This window comes from Hipposideros armiger, unplaced genomic scaffold (assembly GCF_001890085.2).
Source record: "Hipposideros armiger isolate ML-2016 unplaced genomic scaffold, ASM189008v1 scaffold_238, whole genome shotgun sequence".
Lineage (NCBI taxonomy): Eukaryota > Metazoa > Chordata > Mammalia > Chiroptera > Hipposideridae > Hipposideros > Hipposideros armiger.
In genome coordinates this window covers 1773984-1783107 of record NW_017731588.1, presented here as the reverse complement: position 1 = coordinate 1783107, position 9124 = coordinate 1773984, and the positions used below count along the sequence as shown (strand labels likewise).

General features: G+C 42.5%; 1 protein-coding gene and 1 pseudogene across 1 annotated transcript in view; one reads left to right on the top strand and one right to left on the bottom strand.

Annotated features, from left to right (window-relative positions):
- Positions 1 to 6556, bottom strand: part of TRPC4AP (transient receptor potential cation channel subfamily C member 4 associated protein) — a 72755-nt gene extending 66199 nt beyond the window's left edge. Inside the window, exon 1 of the mRNA XM_019655172.1 lies at positions 6328 to 6556. Coding sequence (XP_019510717.1) covers positions 6328 to 6495 — 168 coding nt within the window. The 5' untranslated portion in view covers positions 6496 to 6556. The remainder of the gene's footprint in view (positions 1 to 6327) is intronic.
- A 1452-nt stretch (positions 6557 to 8008) lies between these two features.
- Positions 8009 to 8303, top strand: LOC109389567 (ATP synthase subunit f, mitochondrial pseudogene; annotated as a pseudogene).
- The last annotated feature ends 821 nt before the right edge of the window (positions 8304 to 9124 follow it).

The window sequence follows — 9124 nt, the reverse complement described above, 5'->3', positions numbered from 1 at the left end:
GATTAATAGCCAAAATATATAAGGAACTCATATAACTTAACACCAAAAAGACAATCAGATTTAAAAATGGGCAGAAAACCTGAATAGACATTTCTCCAAAAATGACATACAGATGGCCAACAGACATATGAAAAGATGCTCAACATCACTAATCAGAGAAATGCAAATTAAAACCACGAGATATTACCTCACACTTGTCAGAATGGCTATCATCAATAAATCAACAAACAACAAGTGCTGGTGAGGATGTGGGGAAAAGGAAACCCTCATACACTGTTGGTGGGGTTATAAAAAACAGTATGGAGGTTCCTCAAAAAATTAAAAAATAAAACCACCTTATGATCCAGCAATCTCACTTCTGGATATTTATCTGAAGAAATCCAAAACACTAATTCAAAAAGAGATATGCATCCCTATGTTCATGGCAGCATTATTTACAATAGCCAAGATATGGAAGCAACCTAAGTGCCCATCAATAGACGATTAGATAAAGATGTGATACATATATGTACAATGGAATATTACTCAACCTTAAAAAAGTATGAAATCTTACCATTTCTGACAACATGGATGGACTAGAGGGTATTATGCTAACTGAAATAAGTCAGAGAAAGACATATACCATATGATTTCACTTATATGTGGAATCTTAAAAACAAAATAAATGAACAAACAAAACAGAAACAAACTCAATGGATACAGAGAACTGATTTGGTTGCCAGGTAGAAGGGGGCTTGGGTGGTTGGGTGAAAAAGGTGAAGGGAGTAAGAAGTACAAATTGGTAAGTACAAAATAGTCATGGGGATGTAACGTATAGCAATAATATTCTAATAACTGTGTACAGTGTCAAGGGGGTACTAGACTTATCGGGGATCAATTCATAAGTTACATAAATGTCTAACTACTATGCTGTACATCTGAAACTAAAAAAAATATTGAATGTCAACTGTAATTGAAAAAACAAACAAACAAAAAAACTGCTCTCCTGTTTCCTGGATTCCCCCTGCAAAAGGACCAGATACAATGTGGACAGTGGTTGCCTCAGGAGGGTGGAATTTGGGAGTGAAAAGTGGGGCAGGGCATTGCTATTTTTTGTTACAAAGCTCCCAATACCTGGAAGACCTCTCCGTTATAGTCCAAATATTCAACTCCACAGGAATTTCTTTTACTATCTCTACATTGTCTTACAAGGCATTTATTCTCATTTTAAAATAATCATTTGGATTTTGTTTTCCTTGTGAACAGCTGAGTACTGTGAAGAAAGAGCCACCATTCAAATCATCTTCTAAGTTTGAATTATTGGCAGGTGTTGTATGGGTTTTTTTCTCTTGGAGTACTTGTGGTTTGACAGTTTATACCAGTGATAATCTCTTATGTCAGATGCCTGAGATATCAACCTGTTTAGTGAATGTGACAATTCCAGACAGTTCCAGTTTTCATTGATTTATTTTGTCTTTACTGTTTTGCTTTTTAAATAATTAAAAGCTGAATTCCATAAACATCAATGTGTATCTTGTTTGTTTAGTCCTAAGTGTAAGATATCTAATGCCTCAAAATATCATATTAAGTGCAAGTAAACAGCTTTCTTAAAGGATAATTAATGAAGATTAAATACTGTTAGGTTATTCTGATAACAAATGATAACCAATAAATACTCACTTTAATAAGATTTGTTTTGTTTCAATATAATTAGGGGTGAATTTTATGGCGTGTGAATATAAAAACTTCCTGTTAAAATTAATGGTATTTTTATTTTCAATTTATCCTGTCCAGAGTTTTTTCAGTATCAAATTTCCCTTGACAGGCAAGGGAAGGCTGTTGTTTGACTTAAACCCCTAGGCTTACAAACACTAATGCTTAAAATTAGTTTAAAACAAGTAGTGCCTATTGAAATTTAAAAAAATTTTGTAAAGGGAGGGGAGTCTATCTAAAGAAAAAATAGAAAGTGACACTCAGGTAGAATTTGGATATGCCAATAATCATCAAGGAAGCAAAGGCTGGCATTTGGGAAACAGGACAAGGATGCCATAACCCAGCTTGTCATCAGATTGCCAAATTGAAGATGTATAGATGGTGGGTTATGACCTGCTGTTACTCTGCTCTAGAGCCTATGGTTTGCCTAGTCTACCGCTTTCCCTCAACTCCTACTGATCATAAAGGGTCTTGTACATCCACGGTAAGGAATCTGGATTTGATTCTAACTGCAATGGGATGGCATTTAAGCAAGGGATTTATAAGATCTGATTTAAGGATCAAATGTGCTGATGTGTGAACAGGCTCTGTAAACGCCAAAGCATCATACCAGCATATTTTATTACCTCGACAAAGGGCAAACTGAAAGGGAGATGGAAATAAGTCACACTAAAACCTAAGTAGGACAGGCCCAATCTAAATCATGTGGCCAGGAGTCTTCTCCTAGGCTTCTCTTAAGTTCCATTTAGGAAAATGGGAAAGACCTGGGGAAGAACAGGTTTGGTCTAAGAGGAATCAGGGATTTTATTTTTGACATATTAAGTCTGAAATGCCCATTAGAAATCTAACTGGGGATGCTGGGAAAGTATTTGGATATACATCTGGAGTAAAAGGGAGAAATCAGGATGGAAATATAGATTTAGGATCCATCACAATATAGAGTACTTAAACACAATATCCACTAACCTTTATAGCATGCTTACTGTGTTTCAGACACTATTTTAGGTGCTTTATATGTATTAATTTACTTGTTCCTAACCACAACCTTAGGAGGAACTAACGTCCCATGGTTATCCCTATTTTACAAATGAACTGAGACATAAAGAAATTAAGTAAATTGCCCAGAGACACGTAGCAAGTACGGTATGTACCACAGCAGGGATTCGAACCTAGGAAATCTGATCCCAGAATGCTTTAGAAGCCAAAGGACTGTTTGGGAGTACAGACACAACAGGACTAAGGAAGAGGAGGAGGACCATGCCCTCGTATACAGTATTTCAATTTAATTTCCTGAGACCCGAGTACCTATAAAGTGACGGGCACTGTTTCAGCCTTTGCAGACACAGCGACAAATAAGACAAAGTCCTTCAAGAAGCCCCATCTAATAGCTGCAAGCTGATAGCGACTATTTACTGAATATCTATGTGCCTGCCACACACTTGCCAAGCTTTTAGACGTATTTCACTTGGGCCGGCCGAGTGGCGCGATGGTTAAGAACTCGCTTGGGATGCCAGAGGGCCCCGGTTCGGATCCCACATATGAGGGCCAGTGACACTGCCCTCCACAGCTAAGATGCTGAACGACAGCTCAACCTGGAGCTGGGCTGCCATGAGTCGACGGCGACAGCGTAGGCTGCAGCCCCTGTGGCAGTGGGTTGCCATGGGCTACCGTATGTAGCCATCAGCTGCAGTGAGCGGCCAGCAGCCGCAGTGAGCGGCCGTCCAGAAGCCGGCGACTGATCTGCCTCGCCAGAGAAGAGCCCAATGATGGTGCCAACTTGGCCCAGTGAAGCAACAACCTCCACAACTAGATTGAAGAACAAAGGACAGCAACTTGTCTGTTCCCCTTTCCCCAATTCCCCAACACTGTTCCCATCCCCCCAATTCCCCAATAAAAATCTTAAAAAAAAAATTAGACGTATTTCACTTAATCTTCCTAACATTATGACATAGATATCATTATTGCCATTTCAGAAATAAGGAAACTGAGGTTCAGAGAGATTAAACAACATAACGTATAGATCACTCAGTAAGTAACAGAACTAGGGTTCAATCTAGGTCTAGAAAATGAGGTCTTTTCCAAAGAAATCCTGTTACCTGCCACAACATGGGTGAACCTTGAGGACGTTATTCTAAGTGAACGATTCCACTTATATGAGGTACCTAAAGTAATCAAATTCATAGCAACAGAAAGTCAGATGGTGGTTACCAGAGTCTGGAGGGGTAGGGAGGGAAACGGGGAGTTGTTGTTTAATGGATAGAGTTTCAGATTTGCAAGATGAAAAAATTCTGGAGATCTGTTTCACAACAATGTGAATATACTTAACACTACTGAATTGTACACTTAAAAATGGTTAGTAAAATGTTACAACTCAGTTTTTAACTGTATACCTTATTATTTTGTATTTGTTTAAAGTTATTTAACTAGTTTTACTTCTTTAAACCTAATAAATTATAAATATTTTTTTAAATGGTTAAGATGGCAAATTTCATGTTATTTTTTTAACTGAAATTAAAAAAAAATTTTTTTTAATCTGGTCTTTCCCAGTGTACCACATTCCATAATGGATATGCTTACTGTGCTATAGAAATAATTTCACACCTGTGAGGAACTAATTTATTCTGTAATGTGGGGAAGGGAGGAGGGAGGAGAGGAGAAAGGGAGGTGTGGCAAGGAAAAGATCAAGGCAACTTACCAAGAAAGGACACATATGCAAGATGAAGGTCCCCACTTGATCCTCACTATAGTTCTGGGAAGGTGTCTCCATCTCAACCTCTGAAATAGCTCCTACACCTGCACACCGCTACCCATTACTACAATAACCAGCCTAAACCAATATTCCTGCAGCCTTCTATCTGGTGAGCTTCTCCACTCTCCTCCCATTCCAAGTCATGCAGCACTGAAAACAAATTAAGTGTCCTCAATTGCTTCATTCATTATGTTGAAGAACTTGTGTGGCTCCAGAATGCCCTCAGAACATAGAGGATTATCAAGACGGTGTTTAGGAGCAAATTATCTAACCTTTCTGAGCCTTAGTTTTCTCCTCTGTGTTAAGGGATGAGTCCTGACTCCTAATTCAAAAGACTGAGGATTAAATAAAGACATTGCATACTTTGCACAATGCTTGATCCAAAGCATTTGCTCAGTGAAAGTGAATTAGTTCCCTTTCTGCCTATCCCCAATACAGGTAATCAGGTAATTGGGCTTAAAGAAGGAAGAGAGCAAGTATTTCCAGGCTCTTCTTAAGGCAAATAGAGAAAGATGGCAGGGGGAAAAGGTTCTTCATCTATGGTTTTCTGATGTCTAGGAAAATATGACTCACCCAGAACTGCTTCTTTATCTGTAGCCCTCCACACGCACAAACCACCTGGTCTTTATTTTATTCTGTCCTTTTAATCATATGAATAAGTAATACTGAAATGGTTCAAGATTAATACACATATAAAGATATACTGTGAAAAGTCTCACTCCCATTTTCTCCTCCATCTACCCAATTCCCACCCCACTCCCACCAACCACTTTATCATTTTCTTGCTTATCCTTCAAGTTTCTTTAAGCAAAAGCTGTTTTTAAATTAAGCTTGTTTTACAGGTGTGGTTACAAGGAAAATCCTGGGAACATGAAGGAGGAGGGGAAGGAGCCAAGGTCTTATTCTTCCTGCTTTACCCTAAAGCAGGGGCCTTCGTTCATTCATGAAAAAAAAAAACCGCAAACAAACAAACAACAACAAAACTAATCATATATTGGGCGCGTATTGTAAGCCAGATAGCAAATATAGCATTCATATTAACTGATTATCCTTCTGCCCTTACTATGCACCAGGAATGCACTTAATGCTTTACATAATTGTCTCTTTTGATCCTCACAACACCTTAAGGAGTAGGTTACTAATTATTATCTCCATTTTACAAAGGAGGAAACTGAGGCACAGAAAGGTAACTTGCCCAAGCAAGAAGAGAGCAGGGCTCTGAATACAGGCCTGACTCCAGAGCCCTCGTTCTTAACCATGACGCTCTACACTGGCAAAACCAAATACAGTCCCTGCACCCGTTGGAGCACAGCCTAAGTGAGATACTGGAGAGAAAAACGGGTAAACAAAGAAATAGGTAATTACACACTAAGAAAGTAACGTGAACGGAACGAATTCAGGGCTGTGACTGAATAACAATGGGGACCTACTTGGGGGGAGGAGTGTCAAGGAGCGGCCTCTCAGAGAGAATGACATATGATAAGCTTAAGAACCGTTTGGGGCTGCAGTGATGACCCACCGCCCACTTCAGAGGGGAGAAACTCCAAGCCCGCAGAGACGAAAGCAAATTAGCCCAGGGTCCCCCAGACATGAAGACGTGGCGCAGAGAAAGCAGAATCCAAGAGCTGGCCAGGCCCAGGGCTCGTACACGCCATCAATGCCCGAAGCAGCCCAGCCCCGCTCCGCCCCTAACCCGGGGCCTCTAAACGGCCGCTGCCCACCGCCCCACCGCGGCTGACAGCGTCCGTGCAGCCCACGGGGACGCCCAGGGGCCGGCCAAGGGGGGTCGGACCCATACTGCGGCGGCCCGGAAAGGCCTCTCCCCCGGCCCCCAGCCAGCTCCCGCCTGGTCCGCCCCGCCCCGCCCCTCCGGGCCGGCTTCGTACCTGCACCGCCCGGACCAGGCCCCGTCCAGTTAGCTGGCCCTGCCGCAGCTGCAGCAGAATGTTAGCGGGCCGCGGCCGGCCGCCCCATCCGCCCCAAGCCGCCACCGTTGCCGCTGCCCGTCGCCCTCGGTCGGCCCCAGACCCAGCAGACGCCGGCGCCGCCGCCATGTCTTCTCGTACGACAAACAGGAAGCAAGCGGCCCCAGGGCCGCGGAGATTTCTACGGGGCGGCGGAGGGGTCGCCGTAGCGCCCCCAGCGGGCTGTCACCGGAAGCGCAAGCCGCGTGGCAGGGGCCTGCGCACCGCGGGGGCTGCTGGGAAATGTAGTGGTGTTCCCAGGCGGGGCAGGTGCGAAAGAGAGAGGTGGGGTTTCCTGCACATAGTTGTTTATCGGGTTCCGCGTTTCGATGAGATCCTCCGGGTCGAAGTCAAGTCATGCATGCGCACTCTCCCATTTCTTATCTGTTTCGGGAGGTTACATCCAATTGCCCTGGAAAAGATCCTGGGCTTCAGGCCGGGAATCAGGCCGCCAGACTAATTCCTGCCTACCTCTCTCTGCCCTTGACTCGCCAACGGACCTTAACTCCCTGCGAGTGAATTTCCTTGTTCATTCAATCAGTTTCTGGGAGCCTATTCAGCCAATAAATAGTTCCTAGAGACCTGTTCTGCACCCGGCACCCAACAGGTCACTGGGAATACGGTGGTGAGAGGAAGAGACTAACCAGGTTCCCGTTTTGGAATGCAGGTTACAGGGGAAGACAGCAAATTTATACGCAAATAAACGCGCAATAACTAACTGGACAAGTTGTGAAACTGGATACTAGTTGTAAAGTTAAATGAAATAATGGAAGGGAAGGGAATTGGTATGCGACATCATATTCTGTCAGAGAAACCGTGTCCTAAGTTTTCCTCACCAGATAGTATGTTCTCTCTACTCTGAGCCCACATAATCATTCTTTTCGCAAACTTCTGTGACAGGCCCTATTTGTCTCCTTCCCTTTTCACTTCCTGGGAAGGGTCTTACAAATGAAAGAGGAGTGCTGGGTGTCATGCAATAAGGAATGATGGGGATTGTGACTCAATTTATCGCCCAAACCAGAACACTTTTAATGAAAAGACAGTATTAACTTACACTAGGACAGTAGGCATACATGGGGACTGTCCCAGGAAAACTGGGATTATGGTCACCACTCTCATATTTAAAATGAGTGGCCTCTACTGCCTCTACAGGATTGTTGCTGGATCTTCTAGTTTTTCCAGAAAAGCCAAAAATTTGGGTTTTTATGTGAAATTCCCAATTTTGAAAACTCCATGGGCCAAATAAAACCCTGTTTATGACCCCAGGAACAGGGAGACCAGGAATGGATCCATGTATACGTGGAAGTTTAGTGTGTGGTAAGGGAGATAATTTCAAATCAATGGGGAAAGAAAAGAAAAGAAAAAGCTCTTTAACTTCACACCAAAATCTAAAATGAATCTTAGCCATATTAAAAGCTATATATAAAATCAAAGTATAGCTCTAAAATTTGATTGTGGTAATGTTATACAACTCAAAATCATTGGATTGTACACTCAAAATGGATGAATTTTATGATATGTTAAGTTATACCTTAATAAAGCTGTTAAAAATCAAAGTATAAAAATAGTAGAAATGGGCAGAGCGCACACCTAGGACTCCAAGATGGTGTCAGTCCTACCACTGAAGGAGAAGAAACTCACGGATGTCAAAATAGGGGAGCTGCCAAGGTGGATACTGATGTGGGATTTCACCTCTAAAGGCATTGCTGGAGCGTGTCAAAGACGTTATTACTGGTATTACAACAAGTATGTCAATGTAAAAAAGGGAGCGTCGCTGGGGTTTCTATGGTGCTGGCAGCTTATGTGCTTTTCAGCTACTGCCGTTCTTACAAGGAACTCAAACATGAGCGGCGACGCGAGTACCACTGAAGAGGGCTCAGTGTGGAGGGCACACTCTGCATTCCTGACCATGACCTTTGCCCAGCACCACTGAATCCTTTCGTATCCCAGTTGACACCTAATAAAAGATGACTGCTTCTGGGCTGCAACAACAAAAAAGTAGAAATGAATCTGTGAAAATACTTTTATGGTTTGGGCTTACAAAAGTTCTTCTAAATCATAAAACTCAGAAGTCATGAATAGGAAAAGATTGACAAGCTTGACTTCAATAACATCAAAACCTTCTTTATAAGACACTATAAACAACCATAAAAAAATAAGTGATATTCTGGGAAAGAGTCAAGAGCAGAATTTATGAAGAACTTACTGTGTCTTCTGCCTGAAGTTCTCATCCCGAGAAAGTTCTCTGAATGGCTTGTTTTCTCATGTACTCTACGTTTCTGTTCAAGGAGAGACCTTCCCTGACTGTCCACATAAAACAGCATTCCTTACACTCTCCACCTTATTACCTACTTTGTTTGTTTGTTTTCATAGCACTATCTCCACCTGACATATAGTTGTTAACTTTCTGCACCCCCCCCCTCCTGACTAGAGTGTAATTTTGGTCTGTTTTGTTCATTTCTGCATTCATCTCCAGCAACTAGTTTAGTACTTGGCACCTAGTAGATGATTGAATATTTGTTTACTGGCTCAATGAATTAATGAACAGATGAAGAGAACTCCTACAAAAATACAAGGAGGGCCGGCCGAGTGGCGCGATGGTTAAGAACTGGCTTGGGACGCCAGAGGGTCCCGGCTCGGATCCCACATATGAGGGCCAGTGACACTGCCCTCTACAGCTAAGATGCTGAACAACAGCTCAACCTGGAGCTGGGCTGCC